This window comes from Mya arenaria, chromosome 8, assembly GCF_026914265.1.
Source record: "Mya arenaria isolate MELC-2E11 chromosome 8, ASM2691426v1".
Classification (NCBI taxonomy): domain Eukaryota; kingdom Metazoa; phylum Mollusca; class Bivalvia; order Myida; family Myidae; genus Mya; species Mya arenaria.
The window spans coordinates 68,162,413-68,187,658 of record NC_069129.1 but is presented as its reverse complement, the minus strand read 5'-3'; the positions used below and the strand labels follow the sequence as shown (position 1 = coordinate 68,187,658).

The 25,246-nt window shown below is 36.3% G+C and overlaps 1 protein-coding gene across 5 annotated transcripts in view; it reads left to right on the top strand.

The window, feature by feature from the left end:
- LOC128242339 (b(0,+)-type amino acid transporter 1-like) overlaps positions 1-24,662 on the top strand; it is a 34,548-nt gene extending 9,886 nt beyond the window's left edge. For all 5 annotated transcript variants that reach the window (XM_052959451.1, XM_052959452.1, XM_052959453.1 and 2 more), the window contains exons 3-14: positions 4,520-4,816; positions 8,337-8,438; positions 12,553-12,816; positions 14,401-14,526; positions 14,974-15,073; positions 15,498-15,542; positions 16,333-16,456; positions 16,734-16,837; positions 19,514-19,610; positions 19,835-19,984; positions 20,439-20,607; positions 21,011-24,662. In XM_052959451.1, the coding sequence (XP_052815411.1) occupies positions 4,520-4,816; positions 8,337-8,438; positions 12,553-12,816; positions 14,401-14,526; positions 14,974-15,073; positions 15,498-15,542; positions 16,333-16,456; positions 16,734-16,837; positions 19,514-19,610; positions 19,835-19,984; positions 20,439-20,607; positions 21,011-21,078 (1,646 nt within the window). In that variant the 3' untranslated portion in view covers positions 21,079-24,662. The remainder of the gene's footprint in view (positions 1-4,519; positions 4,817-8,336; positions 8,439-12,552; positions 12,817-14,400; positions 14,527-14,973; positions 15,074-15,497; positions 15,543-16,332; positions 16,457-16,733; positions 16,838-19,513; positions 19,611-19,834; positions 19,985-20,438; positions 20,608-21,010) is intronic.
- Positions 24,663-25,246: the final 584 nt, after the last annotated feature.

Here is a 25,246-nt window from a genome sequence, read left to right as displayed (position 1 = left end):
AACACATGCTGTAACACATCGCTAACACCTGCTGTAACACATCGCTAACACATGCTGTAACACATCGCTAACACCTGCTGTAACACATCGCTAACACCTGCTGTAACACATCGCTAACACCTGCTGTAACACATCGCTAACACCTGCTGTAACACATCGCTAACACCTGCTGTAACACATCGCTAACACCTGCTGTAACACATCGCTAACACCTGCTGTAACACATCGCTAACACCTGCTGTAACACATCGCTAACACCTGCTGTAACACATCGCTAACACCTGCTGTAACACATCGCTAACACATGCTGTAACACATCGCTAACACCTGCTGTAACACATCGCTAACACCTGCTGTAACACATCGCTAACACATGCTGTAACACATCGCTAACACATGCTGTAACACATCGCTAACACCTGCTGTAACACATCGCTAACACCTGCTGTAACACATCGCTAACACCTGCTGTAACACATCGCTAACACCTGCTGTAACACATCGCTAACACCTGCTGTAACACATCGCTAACACCTGCTGTAACACATCGCTAACACCTGCTGTAACACATCGCTAACACCTGCTGTAACACATCGCTAACACCTGCTGTAACACATCGCTAACACCTGCTGTAACACATCGCTAACACCTGCTGTAACACATCGCTAACACCTGCTGTAACACATCGCTAACACCTGCTGTAACACATCGCTAACACCTGCTGTAACACATCGCTAACACCTGCTGTAACACATCGCTAACACCTGCTGTAACACATCGCTAACACCTGCTGTAACACATCGCTAACACCTGCTGTAACACATCGCTAACACCTGCTGTAACACATCGCTAACACCTGCTGTAACACATCGCTAACACCTGCTGTAACACATCGCTAACACCTGCTGTAACACATCGCTAACACCTGCTGTAACACATCGCTAACACCTGCTGTAACACATCGCTAACACCTGCTGTAACACATCGCTAACACCTGCTGTAACACATCGCTAACACCTGCTGTAACACATCGCTAACACCTGCTGTAACACATCGCTAACACCTGCTGTAACACATCGCTAACACATGCTGTAACACATCGCTAACACCTGCTGTAACACATCGCTAACACCTGCTGTAACACATCGCTAACACCTGCTGTAACACATCGCTAACACCTGCTGTAACACATCGCTAACACCTGCTGTAACACATCGCTAACACCTGCTGTAACACATCGCTAACACCTGCTGTAACACATCGCTAACACCTGCTGTAACACATCGCTAACACCTGCTGTAACACATCGCTAACACCTGCTGTAACACATCGCTAACACCTGCTGTAACACATCGCTAACACCTGCTGTAACACATCGCTAACACCTGCTGTAACACATCGCTAACACCTGCTGTAACACATCGCTAACACCTGCTGTAACACATCGCTAACACCTGCTGTAACACATCGCTAACACCTGCTGTAACACATCGCTAACACCTGCTGTAACACATCGCTAACACCTGCTGTAACACATCGCTAACACCTGCTGTAACACATCGCTAACACCTGCTGTAACACATCGCTAACACCTGCTGTAACACATCGCTAACACATGCTGTAACACATCGCTAACACCTGCTGTAACACATCGCTAACACCTGCTGTAACACATCGCTAACACCTGCTGTAACACATCGCTAACACCTGCTGTAACACATCGCTAACACCTGCTGTAACACATCGCTAACACCTGCTGTAACACATCGCTAACACATGCTGTAACACATCGCTAACACCTGCTGTAACACATCGCTAACACCTGCTGTAACACATCGCTAACACCTGCTGTAACACATCGCTAACACCTGCTGTAACACATCGCTAACACCTGCTGTAACACATCGCTAACACCTGCTGTAACACATCGCTAACATCTGCTGTAACACATCGCTAACACCTGCTGTAACACATCGCTAACACATGCTGTAACACATCGCTAACACCTGCTGTAACACATCGCTAACACATGCTGTAACACATCGCTAACACCTGCTGTAACACATCGCTAACACATGCTGTAACACATCGCTAACACATGCTGTAACACATCGCTAACACCTGCTGCTTTTGCAGTTTTTGCACATTTTTGCAATTCAAAATTTACTATGTTTTTTCTACCACATAAATCCCAGTAAGTTTAAAAATAGCTTCGGTATATTTATCTGTGACTTATAAACAGGTATGAATTAAACTGGGAAACTGTTATGCGCTATTTTAAATGGAGAAACACAGATGAGACAGTAACATGATTGTTGCGATTATTATTTTAACCATGTAAAGTAAGCATCATTGGCCTCTCAATAGTTCGCATTGACAATTCTTGGCTTGTTTTGAGGAAATACTGTATTTGCCAATTTTTGTACCATCTGGTGTCAAGTCCCTTTAAAGGAGAAGAAAATTAAGACTGAGACTGTTTTCCATAACTTGTTCCACTCCTTTCCCTCCTCAAAACAGATTTATTATGGTTAGTTAAGTCACGCACTTTAGGTCTTTGAGAGAAACATATAATTATTTCTCATTTTTATTGAGAATAATCAGCAATAGTTTCCAAGCAACGAGTTGGACGTGACACTTGATTATAAATGTAATTCATGGGTGGTTTCAAGAGGCATAAGCTTATGTACATACCTGCAAAGTTGCCTGATGAAAATGCTATATATAAGGCGTGCTATTCTCAAATAATTTTATTATGTTTGTCATTTTATCGAGGCTTTGTTGATAAGGTCTTATCTTGATGCCAGGTTACCCCATATAATTTTTTTGTATAATTTGAAACGGTATTGAAGATTACTTCTATCATGTAAAAGAAATGATAAAAGATACCCTGGAGTCAAGCTGGTTATACATTTGTACTTTATTTGAACAGAAATTGGGCATGAAATGGCAATTTTGCAATCTTGAAAGGCACCAAAAACTTGTTTTTAATGTTATCATTGGTGCATTTTTTACCTTCTCTTGCTCAAGACAAACCACTTAAAATGATATCAAAAAATATGCTGATAATATCAGGCATGTTTTTTTGACTGAAAAGTATCTATACAAAAATTGGACTCAAAGATCACCATTTTTAATTTTTAGCTGGTACAGAATATAAGTACCATGTTTTTTTGGCACATATGGAAAAATCCTATTTTAGGGCAAGTGCATCAGCTGGTTACTAGGGTTGCCAGTTACCAGCCGCGCAGTTGCCGAGGGATGTATTTTATCCGGACATGGAAAAACATGATAGATATTTTTACTTGCATACCTAAAATTACCACTTTGTAGAAAAAGTTGCGCAGAAAATGCATATTTGTTCATTTCACTAAAAAGCGTGTAAGATGTTATGAAACTGCTGTCAGATTGTTTCTGAAGATTTATTTTCAATTTTAATTAAAAGGATTGCATACTGTTCGCGCTTTATTGAAATGTACATGTCTAAATGCAGTCTTTACTTTTAAAATTCTTAATACCTGGGATTTTACAGGGGGCTTTGCTTTGTTTACTCTGTTTGAAATATACTGTGGTAAACTCACAATCTTAGACATTTTGTTAATATATGATATATGATTGCCCTATTCACAAAAAGGTAAAACACACACACACACACACACACACGCACACACGCACACACACACACACACACAGTGGGAAACCTGAAATAATCCTAATGACTGCATTGGTAATGAAATTGCATGCTATTAAAGAGATCTATGTTTCATTCATGTCCGATATATTGGACACAATCCCCTGCATAAAGTCTTGTTTACCCAGCACATCCATTAAAGGCCAATGTGCGTCTGTGAAGTCATGTCTAGGGTCATCCACATATTATGTTACTCCAGTCATGTCACAGCATCCACATTATTTATTCTACCAATACTCTCCAGGAAATTTGGCTCCATTTTCCTCCCTCCCCAGAGAATAAACTAGGATTGTAGCCGCTTTCTAGGAAAAGTCATGTGGTTACTTTAGCTCTCGGCCACTGCTTGGAAGTGGAAGTACTCTCTATGTAACACAAGTTAGGAAGTCTTCGATGTTTAATAATTCATAATAAATCAGTACTGAGACATGTTGTTTAAATAAAGCTGATGAAGAATTTAAATGTGACATTTAATGATATTTCCCAAAAGTCTGTGAAAACAAGTTTACTTTGGATAAGTTGATATTCAGCATTTTAGTTGAAAAGGGCTAAAATGTCATGAAGTGTATAGACATTGGTTAAACCAGACTTTTGACAGATTTAAAAGTTGAGGAAAACTTTAACTGCATTGTATTTGAGAGAGGGAGCTGGCAAAATAACACTGACAATATTCTTGCAAACTTGAATATACTGGTAGTGCAAACAAATTATAAGGAATAAGGAAAAGCTATATGAGTAATAATATGATGCAGTTTTCACATTTTTTTTGATACAATACAAACTATAAGGAGAATTTACAGAAGTGTACTTACAGAACAATGCGATATCTTACAGTTATGAATAACACTGTGGTTGTCAACGAGGAGCCGGTGAGGAATGGGGTGAAGAATATTGAGCTACGGGACATATCCAAGCTCGGTTACACGCCCGTCTACGACAGGGACGACGACATGGACAAGTACACGGACAAGTACACCCTGGGGATGCAGAAGGAGAACATGGGGCTGGTGTCGTCTCCCAGTGAGAGCTTCACAGGGAGCTCAGAGTCTGTGTACAGTCGGGAACATGTCGCCATGAAGAAAGGCGTCGGCCTTCTGTCAGGGGTGGCACTAATTGTTGGAACAATGATTGGTGAGTGCATTTAGGATACAATATTATTTTATAGCTGTAAATAAATGGCTACTAGCCTAAAGGGACTCCTTCATGGTTTGTAAAATGCACTCTTTTTTATTACGAAATAAATTGTGGCAAATCATTTGGAGATACTGCCAGCTAGAACTCTTCAGCAATTTTTTATATTTGCTCAAATATTGTATTTGAAGACCAAAATTTTCAATTGCACTTATTTAATTAACAGCATTGAGCGATTTCGTTATTGGGTGATTGGTTGATTGACAATATCACGTGATGTTATCAATGTATTCTTAAAATGTCAAAATATCCATCTACTGGTGTCTTAGTCCTTATGGCTTTGGTTATTTCGGTATCATAGAGTAAAATAATGATAGTGTTTTCAGATGCGTAAATGGGAAAACTAATTTTTGGTCCGAAAACAAGTCCCTTTAACTGGAATTTAAAGATTTCTAATTATTGTCCACTGTTATTGAATGTAAATTGTTTGAAAGCTACGATCATTTGTTAACAATTTTAATTCGAAAATGTACTGCTAAATTCCTTGATTTGACATTTTGATTAATAAAACTCTGTCAATACTGTCAAGGAATTTGTTTTATAATTTATTTTAATTTGCTGTCACAGTTTTTGTTCACTCATTATTTTGGCATAATTGAGTCTGCTGACATATGAAAGATCATGAGGGGCTTAATGTAAAAGTGTTAAATTCATTTAGTGTTTTTCAAGTTAAATTTACTCAAGTAACCTAAGCATGGGACAGAATGGATCAGCTTTCAGCCAATTTTCTTAATGACATCTTTTAATCCTGTTTCAGGCTTAATTGGGATAGTTTAATGGAGATTATGAAAGGGCCAGATCTTGAATTATAGCTCTGAAAGGCAGTGAATCTGCTGCACTCAGAAATATTTTTAATACAGACCTTAATAAAGTCTTCTTCTTCAGACTTCCAGACACAAGAACCAATTGAATAAAGTAGTCCTTAAAGATAAGATTATTCAATATTATTTCGGCCAACTTCAAGACATCTCTCTAAATCTCCCCATGCCAATTATCTTGTGAGATACAGATCCATTATGTGGATATTTCGGGGAAATGCAGGATAGCTGCCTTGTCAGTATTGATATGTCGGCTAAAATATAATTCACTGAAGCTGACGTCAATCTACTTCTTTTTGTACTGAGGTTTTGTGGAAGCTGCTCAGAATTATAGCTATTACAGTGCTGTGTAAGCTTATTTTGAGAATGGTTGTTAATTAACCGTGTTTCTGCAACACATACTCACCAATCAATCCAGTTTTAAATGCCAAAAGTTAATTCTTTTGAAGGGGAAAGTACACATCTGTTTTAGTGAATACTGTGCTTAGAATGGCAAAAAAGACACAAGCCCAACAATAATAGTCTAGCAAAATGTCGGGCAGGTTTGTTTAAAATTTGCATTTTGCTACAATTTGGGCTTGATAAATCAAAGTCTCATCTTAATGACTGAGGGCTGTGTAAGTAAATATATAGACTAAGTTACTTTCATTAACTGTTAATATATTAATGACTATTTATTAACAGAATTTGTCAATTAGCTTTGTAATCAGGGTGATTAAACAGATTTGCTTCTATGTTTAAAATAGCAATGATGATTGAACAATGTCATTATCTGGAATAAAATGAATAAATTTTTCAATTGGAAATAAACATTGACCAATTTTTGTTTGTCTTTTGTCACAATATTTATAGAGGATAGCATTCATTTTTCATGTTGCCTGAGTAGGATGGCAGGTATATAGGCTAAGAAAGCATGTTGTCCAGTTGAGGTGTCCTCTCTCTAACTTAAGCATTTTTCATAAAATCTTTACCACACTTGGTTGCAATGTTACTATGCATGATATTTTGACTGAAGTCAGCTAGATTGCATTAACCCAGAACTATTGCCCTTGAATTGTCAAAAAATGAAGAAAAATCAAATTGTCGCTCTCTTAAAACTTGAACATTTCAAAATCAATCTTTACCAAACATATCTGCAATGTTTAAGGGTATTAAATTGTGACTAAATTTGATCAACAGTGAAATCCTTTTGTTAACTCTTGAGGTATGGCCTTTCAAAAATTTACCAATTTTACTGCATCCACCCTCTAACTTGAGCATTTTTATTCCAATCTTTACCAAACCTAATGACCAAAGGTTGACCACATTTGTAATCCAATCTTGACAACATGTGAGTAACAATGTTAAAAGGCATGATATCTCCGACAACAAAGATCATCAGTTAGATCACACTATTCATTTAAAAGTTATGGCCCTTGAATTGTAAAATATTGTCAAAATTCTTGTGGACTGCTCTCTTATACTCAAATTATATTTCTTATCCAATCCGTAGAAAAACGGAATGACTTTGGTAATGGGGATTATACTTGATTTGTTTTGACCACCAAGTAGATCACATATTTATTCAAGAATTACCGACCATGAAATTGTCCAACCTTGAAGAAATAAACTCAGGACTATGATTTGAGTATATCCCTTGACCAACCAATGTTTGGTTCACATGAAAGACTGCGGAATTCTATTTCAGTGAACATTTCTGTCTGTCTTCCATTATGGGCAGTCGTAAAGCTAATGTTAGCACTCATGTTACTAATGTGTAGTAATGTTACTTTTGTGTGAGCAGCTTATATGTTTTGTTTAGCTTTGTGGGTATTTTTAGTTTGTGTTTGTTTTTCTCGATAAAAAAGTTGGGTGTATTGTCATTATAAGGCATTGCGTGAAAAAACTACCATGATGGCCATAATCCATATCTGTTATTAAGATGTTACCTTGGAGTGAAGTACACTGTCATATCACATAAAACGTAGAAAACTTGGCCTTGTGGAATTGTGTCCCTTGCTTGACTAAGAAAAGGAGATGGGAGTTCAAACAGTAAAACCTCATAATACTCAGTGTCTGGATATATAAATTCATATACTGAAATGAAGAGATGGTTATATGATGAAATAGGCAATCTTTGTGGTTTCAACCCTTGTCATGTTACATTGCCTATGATTGTTCTGTATTGCCAGGCATTCATTACAGACACAAAACATCCCAGCTGAAAATGAAAGGTTATGCTGATCTCCCGTCTCAGCCACCTTATAATTTCCCACTCTTACATTCTCAGTTAATTAATAAAGAAGGCACTAAGCCTATATTTTGTTTCCCAGAGAAAATGTTTAAGATGTTCTAAGTTCTTCTGTATGTTTAGCCTAGGTAGCCTGCTGTTGATGATACCTCTGTTCTGCTAGCAGTTCTGTAATCTATGTAAGAAGTTCTGACAAAAGATAAAGAATGCTTGAATTTGTATTGTTTTTGTTTGTGGCTGACAACAGAGAAAATGTTACAAACTCCCAAAGCACTGAAAGCACATATAGACAAGGGCAATACCAGCCTTCTTTTCAGGCATATTTATCTCCCCTGAAATAGTTATGGCCAGCGGTGGGGGCCAATCTCATCATTTGGACCTTGTGTGACTTTATTGTCTTCCTTTATTTCAGGTTCAGGCATATTTATCTCCCCTAAAGGAGTGTTGGCCAGCAGTGGTTCAGTGGGGGCCAGTCTCATCATATGGACCCTGTGTGGTTTTATTGCCCTCCTAGGTATGTTGGTGCACCTTTATATGAGGTTAATTGTAATGTTCATTGTAGTTAAATGTATTTATGTATATTCAGTTGCCTGTTAAGTGGTGTTATGCTCTGAACATCAGTTTCCAAATTGTTTGTTATGGGCAAGAAGACCTGGTAAGAAGTTGTAATTGTATTCTTTATTGATTTTCTTTATTGACTGAAATTTTAAATGATCTATGCATCATGGAATTTTAAATAATTTATGTTTGATGCACAATTGTTTAAAATGTTAAAAGTTTATTTTAATGCTATGTTTTAACTGTTAACACAAGTCAGGTATATTGTATATAATGTGATTAATTTAACAACTGGATTGGAACTGTAAAAGCTACTGCATTCTCTTGTAGTTGCATGTAATCTTGAATCGTTTTGTCCTTTCTTTCTGACATATTTGTTTATTTGTCACTTACCATGTGCTCAAAATTTACAACTTAATAAGAACTTACAGTTTACTGCACATGTGCGGTAATAGAACTGGTGAGAAGAAATATACTATGGGTTTTGGAAACTTGCATATCTTAATGCCTACAAATAACTGTTTTAATATGGACAACAATGTACAATTGAAAATTCTTGATTATTTCATGATATCATATAATCTATTTTTAAGGAACTTGTGTTTGTTATAATTGTATTGATAACAGTGGTCCTCTAACCAGACACACCCCGGCCTTTCATCCCCCACATCCCCATGGATGTTTCATCTCATATGAAAAGCAACTTCCCAGATACTCCATGTCTCATCCGTTTGTGCTTTATCATGGTGCAAGCTTTTCTGCTTGTGTTTGTTTTATTTATTTTAAATTTATTTGTATTGATTTGTATTTCCTTTTTTCTATTTTCTAAAATCCAGATTTGGACTGATGAATCAAATTAAAAGTTAAAAAAATTGCTGTTTTGAAACTGTTCCCCAAAGTTGTAAAGTTTTGAGTTTCTAATGCATCAGTTTGAAATAAAAAAATACTTTGTATTACTGAAATTATAAATTGTGTTGGGGCCTGGTTCCCCGTTAACATGTTTGTTCTATTATACTCTTATTCAAACAGGGAGCCAGCTTTGGCCGCATCCCGATAGAGTGTGAGGATGTCACATCGCCATGGAAACCGGATTGAAAACTGATTGCATATGTTATCAACAAGGGCTGTTCCATAAATCAAAAATGGAGAGACCTACCTGGCATTTACAATTGTAAATCTATGTTTAAATGTTCGGGAAGACCATTCAGGGCAGAGCTAGAATGATTTGCAATTTTTGCAACATTTAATATATACATTGTTCTGACATTTAGATTTTAAGGGGGTTGTTTCAAAATTGTTATTACAAATAAATCTAGTCGGACCCTGAATGATAATATATTAGGGATATGTAAAAGGTTACACAAAGGTATAATGGAAAGTTAGAAGCTAATTACCCAATGAGCGTATGTATGTTTCACTCCTGTGAGACGGAGTTGCGAACTTGTGCGTGCCTAATTTAGGCTCACGGAATGTTCACATCTTCAGCCACACAATTTTTGTACATAACCTTTGAGACACTGCTGGTAAGATCTGGCATATTGCTCAACTAGTTAGCAATCGACCAATTTTAGGTCGTTGATAACTAACTAAATTCAAAATTGACTGCAGATTTGTTTCTTACCTTGAAATTGGGCTTAACAGGATAATTATTAAACAGTGATTCCTTGTGTATGTTACAGATAGTTTATAATGTTAAAATCTGTCAATTGTCTGCTGATTGACATCCTTATCAGTAAAGAAATGCAATGGTAGACACGTTTTTGCAGACAGTGCCTTGCCTTTGACTGGCTTCATTGGTTCTCCAGTGAATACAGCATCGGACGATACTCAGTGACCGAAATACGTGTAAAAGCAGCTTGATAATATTTTCCTTTTAATATTGATGTCTTTGTCTTTCCAAGGTCACTTATGTTGAACGAAGTGCTATTTGTTTTTACATTTCCAAAAGTCAAAACATTTGTAAACAAAATATTTGCCATTTTAAACGAGCTACAGCTGTATAAAAGCATTCCCCTGGTGATGAAATCAGTGTGACCGATATTTCAAGAGCAGCCCAGTACATTTCGGCAACAGTTTGTTTAACATTTAAGATATACCAGATCTTGTCAGTGGTTTACCTTTGTCATGATTTGTATCTATCTTTTGTCTTCAAAGTATTGTATTTCACTAAATGACTGTCAATATATGGAAAGCCAGTATCAGCTATCGCATGCATAAAACAAATCGAAACTCTAAACACATTTAAACGATCCTGTGATTTCTTGAGCTAAAGTAATATGTTAATTGCATGTAAAGACACTAGGCCTTAAGAGTAACTTAAAAAAAAAAATCAAATTGCCGAAAGAAATTGGTGATGGCTTTTTATTTGCAAAGCTACATGTATCTGTAGATAAATTTTATAGCACTTTTTATATGTCTGTATATATCTTATATGCAAGCACACAATTTCGTAATGTCTTTAAAAAAATTTTTAATCATTTACTCATGTAGTGGCATTTTTTATCAAAATAAAACAAAACATGTAAGAAGTTTATTTACAAATTTGAAAACTAACATTCTTTCAAAACCATTTCTATACGCTGCTTTCTATTAGGCATGCTTAAAAAAATAGTCAGTAGCAACCATTTAGGTAAAGTACTCACAAGGGCAACGTATCTAAAGACGGCCCATTCCACAATGCCCCAGACCGCCTGTATCCCCACCCTGACAATGTAGGGCCCCTGCTTGCCCCTCCTTGAATCTGTGGAGAGACATGCAGGGGCCTGACCCCTTTTTACTTCTACTTGCAAACTCCAATATTTTTTTTATGAAAGTCAGATATCGAGTTTAAGTTAAGATTGCTCACAAATGTGCCAATGTTTCCTCCTGATTAGTGGAGAGAGACATTTGGCTGCCAGATTTAGGAAGTTTAGGGTTTAGGGTTAGATGCCAGTTCGCCCTCCATATAGCATTGCTCATGGACAGCGCCAAGTATTTTGTTGAGTTCTAATTGATACATGATCTTGTGTTTACAGTTACAGGATACCATCGAGTCTTGGAGAGGCGACATGCTGTTTGAGAGCTATTAAAAATGGAGTGACAAAATGTGGCTATTGTACAAAAGCATTCTTCTTGATCTTTTCACTGGGAAGGAAAGATGAAGAAACGCTTTTCTCTTTTTGGCCTCGTGTGTTTAGTTTCGGCCCCAGACCAGGGTTCAATCGTTCTCAAATTATCAAAGGTTGCTCGTTGTCACTGGGAAGACATCGCGTAACATGTGATCATTTCACTCAAAATTCAAATCTATTTGTTGTGTTTATTCACTGGGAAGGATAAACAAAACAAACTGCCCACTTTTGGCATACTATTATTGATGTTTAGGCCCCTTTCGGCTCCGCGGCCTGGTCACTAAAACTTTGTTCTGTTTTTTCACTGGGAAGGAAAAACATTGAACAAAGCCAAATTTGTTTTTCTGAAATTCAGTTTTTTTTGCTACAAAGCCGGTGTCATCTGAGTCCTCCATTGTTTCACAAGCTAGTTAGTTGTTCAGTTGTTGTGACGAGCATATGACATCACATGTGTGGTGCAAGTTCAACACATTTACTCACGTTAATAAAGTTTTTGCCCCCTCAACCTTAATACAGAGACTTTACCTTTGCATTCACTTTCCCTCGGTTGAAGAGAAATATGCCATATGAAAAAACGCTTAGGTATTTTATGTCGTCCTTTACGTGTGATTAACAATTGCTAGTTTCTAACAATGTGGTTAATTTCATCATCATAAAACGTGAAAAGAAAAGCCATATAATCATTTTAAGGAATTTATTATTATTTGTTATTAATGAGGTAAAGGTGACATGAAGGTGATCAAAAACGTTACATAAATCATTTGTCATGGTAGTGGACCATATTTCACTCATGTATGCATAGTACATGTATCTCTAACTATAACTTTACACCTAAACCAACACTTATATCTCTACTCATTTTTATGCCTACTTAAATCAAAACACAGTTAAGCACAATTTTCATCATTGACAAATTATTCATTTCCAAATGAAAATTATCACGCCAGACTGTTACTGTTCTAGGTGCGCTGTCTTATGCTGAGCTTGGCACGATGATCACAAAATCAGGCGCAGAGTATGCATACCTGCAGGAGGCATTCAGCCCGCTCCATCGCACCCTGGGACCCATCCCCTCCTTCCTGTTTGCCTGGACGTCCGTTCTCATATTGAAGCCTGCCCTGTTTGGCGTGACTGCCATGAGCTTTGCAGTGTATGCTGTGGAGCCGTTCTACGGCAAGTGTGGCCATGATGACACCATAGTGAAGATCGTAGCCTGTCTCTGTCTATGTAAGCATGCCTGAAAAAATGGTGTCTCTGATTGAAAAGGAGTCTCTGATTATTCATCAATGTGGGATCTTTTTTTCGGAAGCTGGTTTATTTATCAAACTAGTACACACAATGTTTGTTGCAAGGTCTTTGTCAAATGTTATTGTGAGCCAAATGGAATCATGAGATCATAAATGTATGCCAGTGAAGTATAAAAAGTTGACATTTAAGTACATCAATAGCATGGTTAATGTGTACCCTTGAAGGAAACAAGTGCACACTTTAAAACATGACATTGATTTACCAGCATTTAGTATTGTCACTTAAAACCTTTTAAAATGAAATAGTTGAAGTGTTTGCCGGTAAGGTTTAATCTTTACATTTGGTAACCGGAAGATATCAATCTGTTCTTTATTATACTCGATACGTAGACATACATTTAATCTGATATATACATTGCAAAAAACATTCATTTGTCAGGTTTCCTTTAGCTCTGGTCACAGCCATTAATCATGTGTCCCAATGACATACATTTGTGGGATCTTATCATAGAAGGCCCAGATCTTTTCCTTTAAATTTAGATTAAATAGCTTATGTATTCAATATAAAACAAGTTGATTGACAACCATAGCTCTCCTACTGAGTTTGCTCAAGGAAATGCATTAACAAAAATAATTTATGTTCTTGGTTGCAGACAGTATAAAGTTTTTTTTCTAATCACGTTCAATGTTCTAGTTGTTTTTTGTAATATAACTTGATGAATTTTAAACATTTTGCATGAGTTTTCCTTTTTCTATTGAATTTAAATTGATTTCTGACAATGGGTCTCTTCTCTGTGAGTCGGCACACTATTATGGCTGCATGTTTTGGTCTTACAATGAGTATGAATGTACTGAAACTTGAAACCTTAGGCTTCAGTGGTTTGTCATGTGTTTCCCTTGTCACATTTTTTGGCATGGGTTTGTAGGAAGGATTTTGTTTAATGACCATAATGAAAAAAAAACAGGAACAAAATATGATTACAGAATAGGCTAAAGGGCAGTGTGTAATACAGTTGGGAAGTGACAGACAGACGGGGTTTAAATGACAAGCCTTAAATAAATGTCTCACACATAGAAAATTGATATTCGCAATATTAAGTGTGTTTAATATTGACTGAATTGATATTTAAATGGTTTATTGAACATTTGAATATGTTGAAAGACTTCTATTTATAAATCATTCAAACTAATGTATTGCTGTTTTAAATTTTTGTTAAGTTTATTCTAATTTTGCTTGTTTCTGACCAATAACTCATTAATTATAACTTTATCTCTTTTCAAGACTTTGTTGTAAAGTTATGCAGGTTTTTAGTTACCTGAAAGCTTGCAGCATCACGCAAATACTAAACACAACTATTTGGTAAATGCCATCTGGTTGTTTTAAGCTCAAATTTTATAAGAAAAGTGTCTTCTCTGTGCTTCTATGGCAGTGATATAGCCTTTTTTGTATTTATTTCAAAGAGCTCCTATCCCTGAAATACATTTATATTAGAGATATGTCCTAGACACATTACAAATAAATTAATTTGCCAAATTGCATGATGACTTGTTGTATTGCTTTCAGTTCTGATAACCTTCATCAATGCGTACAGCGTAGATTTGGCCACAAAAGTCCAGAACCTTTTCACCATCATGAAGCTGGTTGCCGTGGCAATCATCATCGCTGGTGGCGTCTACATGCTCTCGACCGGTATGTGATATATGAGATGAGATTGAACGTTTGTAAAGAAAGATTAATTTCAAATCTAGATCCGAAACTATTTATGCATATTTGATACAGTAATTAATACCATCTTGAAGCTGCTAAATAGAGTAGAGCGGAAAACCTTGTACAATTAAGACCCCAAGTAAGGTCATGGGTTACAAAGAAAAAAATGGAATTCAAGAAGTGTGAAGTGTATGCTTTATTGAATAACAAAGACTTGAGTATATGTAACATAAGATGGATAATGCTCACAATAATGTCATTGGAATGTTCAACATGTATTGCATTTAAATGTTGGATATTTTTTCAAGTTATCGGTATTTGCTTATTATTTCCTTATGTTTTCCTACTGAGTCCTTATAACATGCAGCTAAGTAACATCTGTTCTGTACATGTGTATGTAACACATGGCATATCGTTCTCGTCCTACAGGTAGCACAGAGCACCTGAACACCGGTTTCGAGGACACAACTGATTCCTTTGCCATGTTTGCCTTGGCCTTCTACGATGGGCTCTGGGCCTACGATGGATGGTAGGAGTCAGGTTTTTTATCAATGAAGCATTAGATGTATTGAGAAGTTAAAAGCTAATAGTAGAAGGTATCTAAAACTTTTAAATGTTTAGGCCATTTGGTTTATCTTGAAGCATTGTAAAGCCTAAAGCACTTCGAGGTATAAAAACTACCTGTTTTGCTAAAACATGTTCTTTTTTTAGTCATGTAAAAACTCTTGATTTGTATCACTACTGAATGATTAAGATTTAACATATCACCATGTTGTAAAGTTTCCTCTAATTCTTATTTAGCATGTTTGCTGAATATTGATTTTGTCAACTAGACTTTATTGTCAAGATTTAAGCAATGTTTACCCCATTTAATATAAAAAGTGTATTACCATGAGTTACATATGAATATAATACATACATATATTCATATTGTAAGTGTCTTTGTTTTACAGGAATAACCTGAATTACATCACAGAAGAACTGAAAAATCCCAGCAGGTACTGTTATATGTGAAAGAATATCTACCGGTATTTCTTAATTGAATGCATTTCCCTATAGAAGATGACCCTAACCACTACAATTATACTTTCTTGTAATTGTATACCTTGAAATACCTTGATCATCAGGCCATATAGAAAAAAACAAATACATCGGCCCATATTGCAAGGTAGTAATGATCGCTCGGAAATTTTGCATTCATTAATGGCCATGGTAGCCATTTCCGGGATACATCTAAGAATTGTTGTGCAGGCCAGGCCCTGCAGTGTCTATGGAGCTACGCCTGTGTTATTGAAATTTATTTGGCATTTTAAGGAAAGGCTACTGACATCATCTATGTAAGATTGAGTATAATGTTTGGGGACTCCCTCTGAGTACATAGGAATTAGGGTTGTGTAGACAAAAAGGAAAGATTAATGAATGGATATGGTAGGAGTTGGTCAGCTTTCCCTGGATTTCTCAAACAGGATTTATAGGTCTATTAACAAGGAGAGAAACTTTTTTCACATGCTACTAGCCCTGTCAAAAACTTCTTTATTTGTTATTGCAAAATGGAAAGGTTAAAATGATTTAGCATTCCATTTTGTTTGAAACTGTTGTCAATGACTGCAAAACAGAAATTAATGGCAATCCCTCCTGGTAAAATTTCATTTACCATTATCCTCTGTCCCAGAAAGCGTTATGACCTATTAATTGCTGTCATATCACACTAGAAAACTCTTCTCATATGGATTAGTTTGTACCCAGCCTTTCAAATATTCAACCCCAACCTCTCCCACAATATTCCAGGAACCTGCCGTTAGCGATTATGATTGGGATTCCTCTGGTGACAGTCTGCTACATCCTGATGAATGTCTCCTACTTTACTGTCCTCTCCAAGTACGACCTTCTACTCTCCAACGCTGTGGCATCTGTAAGTTCTCAGCCTAAGTAAAAACATTCTGAGTGACACTAAACATAGAAGCAGTTTGTTTTATCACATGAATGGGTCTTCTCAGTTGATATCTGGCAACAACATTTACATGTTGAACTCACCAGTTTGTAGATGGTTCTCAACTTTGTGTCAGTATGCTACCATTTCGAAGATATCATTTACAGTGAACATATGTTACAGATAATTAATACCTTTAAAGGGTAGCTGTATTTGTAATCTTGCCCAAATAACAAGCAGTATGTGTTTTATATTTCAGTCATGGGGAGATGTGGTATTGGGTGGAGCCACCTTAATCATCCCCTTAGCGGTTGTGTTGTCGGCATTTGGGGGATGCAATGGTACCTGCTTCACTGGCGGCCGGTAAGTAATCTGGTTCTCTCCTGCTGATTTTAGCAGATACAGGAGGCCTGCTTCTAGGACACTATATCAATTTTTTTCCTCAATTAACTGCCTTTTTTAAAGCTGACCTTGCCATTATAATAAAAGGCTGTTGACCTGACCTTGTGGAATTTCGCACTTTAGCTTCCTGCTTTATGAAATAGTTTAGAGATACTGTATGTCTGAAACATCCAAAACAACACCTGAAAGAGAGATAATGTTAGAGCCCTGCATAAATTGTTGGTACCATAAACAAATCACTTTGATTTTGACTCTGTATGTCTGTCTGTCCACCTGTCTGTCAGCCTGCCAATCCACATCTTCCACACTCCAATATTAATACATTTGGTCACATAAGTGAAAATAACTCACCATAACTCATTAACACATTGTTACAAAATTGCCTCCCTTGACATGAAAAACAAAATAATGTGACATTTGTTTGCATGTTATGAATTTGTTCAACTTGTGTACAATAATGCTTCAACAAGTCGGCTTCTACCAGGGAATTGTATTACAATTTATGCTCTTTCACTGAAAATGGGCATTTGTGGAGCATCCAGCACATCCAGCTATACTCTAGTAAGAGCTATAATGCTGTGGTCCATGGTTCCAATATTGCTTCCCTTGACAAAGTGTTTTAAAGCAATATCACCAAATTGCAACTGTTGATAAGAACTAATTCTTAGATAATATTCACAATATAGTTTGTCTATTGCATATGATATCTTTATACATACTTATTCAATACAAATTAAAGTATTTCATAGAAATGTTCATGATCTCTGAGCAACATACTGCATTGGCCATATCTAGATAGTTACACTTCTGTATTTTATACCATGCCTTGTTTCCTCTGTCAAACAGGCTATCATTGGGGGCCCTTATCACATTTTGTGATGACTGTAGTTTGGTATAGACCATGTTAGCCAATCACCTTTTAGAAATATAAGTATATTTCATACCAGGAAGCTTCTCAAACCTGTTCGCAACCTGAATTATCCAGCTTTTCTTGTTTTTGAGCGAAACCAATACCCAACGATGAATTAAAGCTGACACTTCTATCTTCTTAGCTGATAAGCAAAGCAGCTGGAACTTCCAAATCTCACCTATCATCCACCATACTCTGGTTTACGTTTATTTGGATGCTAGAAATAACAAAGTAGTTTTCTGACTTGGAAATATTATCAGCATCATATTCAATAAACACAGTACTAAGTTTCTCTGTTTACAGATTATTATCATTATGTAATTTATCTTAAATTGTAAAGTATAATAACAAATGCTCCTAAAGCTGTACTAAATGCTTTTTTGGCAATTCTTCAAATTAATTGTATGTTCATCAAGCTTCATCGTTTTGTTCAAAGAAACTAATTACAATGGTTTGCCTGAAGGAATAATAGCAGATAATGTTGTTAGATTAACTGCTAGTATCAAACAAATGAAGACATATTACATCGGATGTTAAAGTGGCACTGCATGATAAAACAAGTCTACGGGCTTTTTAAACTGCAAGAAAACTCATAACCATCTTGTATTAATGTGATCATTATTGAAATATGGTTCATCTAACAAGCGTCTGTCTGGATTTTTTTGCTAATCCAGGCGTTTGCTTAACAAGTTATTGCTTTGTAATAATAGCATATTTTCTTTATTGTTAATAGTTCATGTTTGATCTGTTTGTACGGTGTCCCAAGTTTGGCAGCATTCCATAAGTGTTAATTAGTGATGAGATCACTCTATAGAGTTTGAGGAGGTGCAAGTACTTCGACAAAGGCCTGAATGTAAAAAAACCCACGTCTACTGGGACTATTCCTAGACATGCCTGAATGTGAAACCATCTGCTAGGTGCACTTCTTCTAAGGCCTGAAGGTTAAACCATCTGCTAGGTGCACTTCTTCTTAGGCCTGAAGGTTAAACTTGTCTGCTGTGAGCACTTCTTCTAAGGCCTGAAGGTTAAACTTGTCTGCTGGGAGCACTTCTTCTAAGGCCTGAAGGTTAAACTTGTCTGCTGTGAGCACTTCTTCTAAGGCCTGAAGGTTAAACTTGTCTGCTGGGAGCACTTCTTCTAAGGCCTGAAGGTTAAAATTGTCTGCAGGGTGCATTTCTACACCGGCCTGAATGTTAAACCATCTGCAGGGTTCACTTCTCCACAGGCCTGAATGTTAAAACTGGCTGCTGGGAGCACTTCTACACCGGCCTGAATGTTAAGCTGGTCTGCCCGGGATACAATGACACAACATGTGGCAGATACAGGAATGTACCTGTGTCTGGAACAGATCCAAGAAATGAACATGAACACCAGCCTCAGACTTACTTACTCCTTGACATTCTACAAAATCCTTTGCTTCCATTATTTTAGAGTCACTGCCAGAATGATTAAGCCAGATAAGTGTTAAAAGCTGTCATTAGCTTTTACTTTCAGACAATCTATCTTACAGAGTATTGAAAAACTGTTTTTATTGAAAAGGTGCCTAGCTATACTGTTTACAACATTTATTTTCAAGGTGTTTCCTAAGAAATTCTAAAGATAATATTGCCCAATGATGTCGTAAAAATATACTCAAAACTGTGTCCTGTGAATCATATGTTCACATTCTATATCTTATACCTGTACTGATGCCCTTTATTTCATAAATTGTTCGCATGTATTTTCAGTGTGATGTATGTGGCAGCACGAGAGGGCCACCTGCCGGAGGTGTTTTCCTACATCCATGTCACACAGCTTACTCCACTCCCCTCACTCATCGTCTCTGTGAGTACAACAGTCTTACTTCCAGCTCGAATCTAACATGTCATTTATTTTAAGAAAAGCGAACAAGTTCATATTTTCCTAGTACCCATAATGATATATGTAAGATCTCTAATACTTAAAAGTTTCAGAAAAATTATTAAAACGAAATATGATAATATATTTTTTTGGTTATTGCATTGCTATACATTTGTCTTACACATGAGTAAATAGTTTTTCTCTTGCAGGTTATTCTAGCGTGTGTGTTGGTGTTGGCAGGGGAGATATTCGCCCTCATTGACTTCTTTAGTTTCACGGCCTGGTTCTTCTATGGTCTCACCATGGCTTCCCTCATAGTGCTTCGTGTCACACAGAAAGACAGGCCCCGACCTTACAAGGTAACAGGTTTATTATTTTGATGTTAAGTGCAAGACAGATTAACTCCATCTACATGGAGTAGCTACCAACTTGTGCTGAGCCTGCTATTTGTGTTTCATGTAGAAAATTTGACCCAAAGCTAATTATTTTGTTTGGCAAAATCTCTAGTTAATTACAATATTATTTAATAGGATTAATTTATTTCGATGTGTACAGTAATATTAAAATATATTGCCTTATCAAGCCTCTGGCTTTAGGCCAAAACTCCCATGTTATCAGACTGCATGGTGGGATAAAAGAAGAAACTATATATCCAGGTATCTGACATGGATCATTAACATACCTGAACAGAAATTTATTGGCTGATATTTAGCTTGTTATTTAAACTTTTTCCATAACATTCATTTCATTTGTTAAAAAAAAACACACACAAAAACATGTCTTAACATCGAATATTCTGGTTCCCCTATATAGGTGCCCATCATTGTGCCAGTGATCGTGTTGCTGGTGTCAGTGTACCTGGTCGTGGCGCCCATCATCCAGGATCCCAGGATAGAGTTCCTCTACGCCTTCCTCTTCTCTGTTAGCGGTCTCATCTTCTATGTTCCCTTTGTCCTATATGGGAAGAAAATCAAGTATATGCGTAAGTTTGGTTGGACATTTTTTTCAAATGTATATAAAAATTTTAACATGATGTGAATGGGAGCCTAGGTCCACCTGGTCACCTGAGCTTAGGTCCACCTGGTCACCTGTCAGAGGATGTTACTCAGAGGAGGATACAGTTATACATCCAGTGCTATTATCTTTTTACTATCTTTCTATTGGATTGGTCATTCACATCAAGTGTAGTGATTATTCTTAGCTTGTCTGCTTAAGAAAGAAAGAAAATGGGGTATCATCATTTCAATTTGATAGCAGCTTTGTAGTGCAAAAGTATTTGCCAAGCATTACTATGGGAAATATTCATGTTCCCTTTCTGTTGTGGAAACATTCCACTACACACAAGTGTTGTTTTTAAAATTCTATTATTGTTTATTTCCTTTCAGAGAACATCACATACTTGTTCCAAGTGGTGTTGATGGTAGCACCAAGCAAGTATGTACCCACAGAATGAGACTCGGCCAGGAAATAGTGCTGTGAAAAGTCATAGATGTGTATGATGCAGATATTAATTGTTGCAGAATGCATTTTCTAGTAAAACGCAGTTGTGACAATGACAATGACATTGATCATGTAAGAATCGGGCAGCTGCCAGCCATGACTGAAAAACTCAACTTATTTGTTGATATCAGCGGTAATAACCTTAGCCAGTTGTTCAAATGCAATGACAATCTTGAAAGTACCAGGACAGAATCTCAGGGTAATGTCCGACATGTACAGGAAGAATGTTCTGATATACACATACAAGTTTGGTAAATTGCAAGGTATGTTGACACGAGTCCTTGTGATGGTGTTCACGATGTTGCTCAATAGCTTGAGCTGTTCCAGACACACCTAGAGAAATGAGAGTGGGGCTAAGATTCAAAACAGTCCAGCAATGTTGCAGATTTTCTATTCATCATGTTGAAGCCATTCACTCACCTGGCATCACTCTGGGCTTTCACTATATAAGGCCACCATGAATGAATAAAGCCGTCTGCTTGTGATGGTCCCCCTGATGGGTTTGTTCAGGTTTTGATTCATTTGCCCCCTGTAAAGCTGTATAAAAACAGTAAGAAAATCAGGCAACAATATTTCAGTGTTAACTTAGCTCAGGGGTTCTAAAGTTTTACGTTTCTAGATTATTTTACAGTTGTTAAAGGTTTTTTTGCTTGAACTTTTGCATCAAAAGTAGTAGGAAGAACCTTGAAATGAATAAAATAGATTTTTAAAAATTCTAAAGGGTTGTAAGACCCTTTACCTTGTTTCAGGCCCAAATCCCTCATACTTGCAGGTCCCCGCTGTTGTTTTTTCCACTATTGACAATATTCAGCTGTTAGAACCCCTATGATCTATTTATAGCTCTGTAAATAGCTTTTATTTATTTATTGACTTTGAATCTGTGCAGAGATGTTTTGCCTCTCATGACCATTGCTATATCCCATCAGTATCAATAATACCAGAGGCATAGCTGTAATATTACAAGCCAAAAAGTAACAAAATGGGTTTCATTGCTTCATAGACTCATTGTGATTTCATCAACTGATCACAGCTCATCTCATTTCTTGTCTGTGATGTTCGAGTTAGGTGGCATAGGTTTTCGCGTTATTGTCTGTATATCTGTGTATCTATGCATCATGATGTGTCATTAACAATGCAATTGTAATATATGTTTCATCTTAATTTTATCTTTTTCCATTTTTCAGTTTTACATATCAATTTTTTATGTCTATTTTGTTCTGTTTTAAAATAATCATTAATTATTCTATGTTGTTGTACAGTTTTTCCTTCTTTTCATTTTACTTTTTACTTTTACTACATGTACTGCCAAAAACAGAAGGTAGATGTAGATGTTATTTAAGCAAGGTTTGACAATACCACTCGTTTCGTTCAATTCATTCATCTTTTACCATTTATCAAAACAGTTCACATTGTTGTGTGTTTGTAACATCAATGTGTGATTCTCATTCCTCCCTTGCATATAGTTCAACAATCAGTATTACACCAGTGATTCATTCCCATATGTCTTGTTCATGTACAAGTATGCGATTTTTAATTCGTCATATTTTCAAAGAAAGAAGCAGGGTAATGTTGTGGCATAGGGGTCTTTAAAAACATAAACCTTTGCCCCAATTAAAAAAGGGCTCAATATATTCTCACATGTTTCCAAAGACAATATTCTCATATATAGAAAATGCCATAAATCTGGCCTTAATTAATTGTTGAGTTATGCCCTTTGCTTGGCTGACCAACAAAAAAACAACAAGAGTTGGCATTCATTCCGTGGTCCTCTTGTTTAAAATATTAAGCACCTACTTGAGGCTGTCCCTCTTCCTCTCGGTCTGATACAAATTGTTTTGGAGTTTAATGTAAATCAAGCTATTTGTATGCATTACTTGGCTGACAAGAATGCTAAACAAGATGGTTATCAAAGATCAATTTCAAGTTAGATTACTGAACAACTCAATTTAAAATGGTAAATACATTTTGCAAGAATGTTTTGTTTGAAGGTTTGATGCCAAAATCATGTTTGAATGATACAAACATTCTGTTACCAGACTGAAAATGCCAAACTAAATAAATAATCTTTCGTATTGATTACGATATTGCACGCCAAACAAGACTTATTTTTCTTCTAAGCTTGTCCTCCACGCAAATTCCTGTTAAATCAGATGTTCAAATAAAATGAAAAATTCCATATTGTTTTTCTACCAAAATGACAAATGGTTAGTGTAGTGCCAAGTTTGTTGCTTCTTTTAAGGATTTCTGTTTTTGTTTCTTAAAATCTGTTTCATCAAATGTATATTAAAACTTTGATATAGCATGACGAAAGTTATTTATGACATTCACTTATTGATTCTACTTCCTTGCATATGATAATGTTGAAGAACAATGACAGATATATAATAAGATGTATAATTAGAATTTATTTTGAAAACATGTATGCCAAAGATTGTGTAGTACATGGTTGTCTGTGATAAGTTAGATTTTTTTCTATACCGGTGTTCTCCTGTCATAGTAACCAATAATACTTTTTTCTTTTTATATATGATGTTAATGTACAGATGTAAGAGTCGCTGGTTACTTGCTTCCTTTGTTGAATATTAATTCTCCTACATGAGTGATCTATTTTGTACGGTAGGTTTATATCAGATTGTGAAAATACAATATTGGCAAAATGTCATGAAGACATAATACGCACGACTCTGTTTTCACAATCTCAAGATATTCATTAGCTTTAAAATTGTTATCCCATTTAATCCCTTTTTAATTACTAACGAGAACACAAAATGAGCATTAATTTAGTGTTGTAGATACTGTATAATAGTATTTAACGGATAAATTGTGAGGTTGAGTCGAGTTTGGTGGTATATCTTGCTCCCATGTGTGAGAAATTTATGTACATAGAAGTTCATCTTGCATTTAAACTAAACATGTACCATGTTCCCACTGCCTAATGCTTATTTATTTGCCAGCACTTGCAAACTGCCACATAGCCTTAATAATTCAAGTATTACAAGAATGCGTTTATTGTTTATTGTTATTACTTGCCCAAGTTTGAGAATGTCGCAATGTTTATGACATAAACCATCAGGCATTATTTGTTTGCTTTTACGTATATGCTGTTGTTAAATCATGACTTCATCTAGTCTGACATTCCAAAAAGCGAATCAAATGTTTTTTTCTTTTGTCTCAGTGTATATAATTATATGTACATAGTAATTAAGCTTTAATTTTAAGGGAATTAAGAATGATGCACAATTAAGGCACTCTCTGAATACTGTCGATTTCTAGTTTACCATCAAGTGTTAGTGCCTTATGATGCTGTTCATTCTTCTACTCCTTCATGCAGCTCTCATATGGTGTTAATGGATACAGGAATATTTCATGTCAGGTGCTATGAATTAAATGTGACCAAAACTGTGCTTTACATGCAAATGTTGCTTGGTTGATTTAACGGATGAATCTATGTTCACAGTTGTGTGCTTTTATCCTGTTATGTTACATTATTATAAAGCATGTTATAGATTATAATAAATTGATCATTACATTAAAAAATGTCCTGTCTTTTTATCTACATCTTTATGAACTTGTTACGTTAAATTAAAAACTTGGTCATTAGGTTGTCTTAGGTTATAAGATAGCCGTTGTCACAACCGGGGTACTACTGCTATTAAGGGGATACCAAATACCATCTTACTTCAAAGAGCACTATGAAAAGTTGTGTCGCACATAACACTTGTGCTGTCAGCTCTAAGGTCAAGGTCGAACTTGGAGGTCAGTGCAGCCCTTCAAAGCAATACTTTGTGTTAAGCCAAAATCTTTATTTCACAACTTGAACATTGTCAAGTGTCATCTTAAGCCTCAGTGCACATAACATTTGTTCTGTTAGATCTGAGGTTTAACGTCACAGACAGGTAGAGTCATCATCCCTCAAGTAGCACCCATGCTCCAGGTATGTTAAGACTCGCTCAATTTCGAATCGGGGTCAGAGTGCCATACTGTGTCCAGCAAATAACCTTGTCTGTTAAAAGACTGGAATCAGAATAAGTTGGTATGCATAGCACATGACGAAGCTTCATTGCTTCAAAGTTATGGTGGCTTATAGGAGTCACACTTCAAAGGAGTGGGAGTGGTCTAGT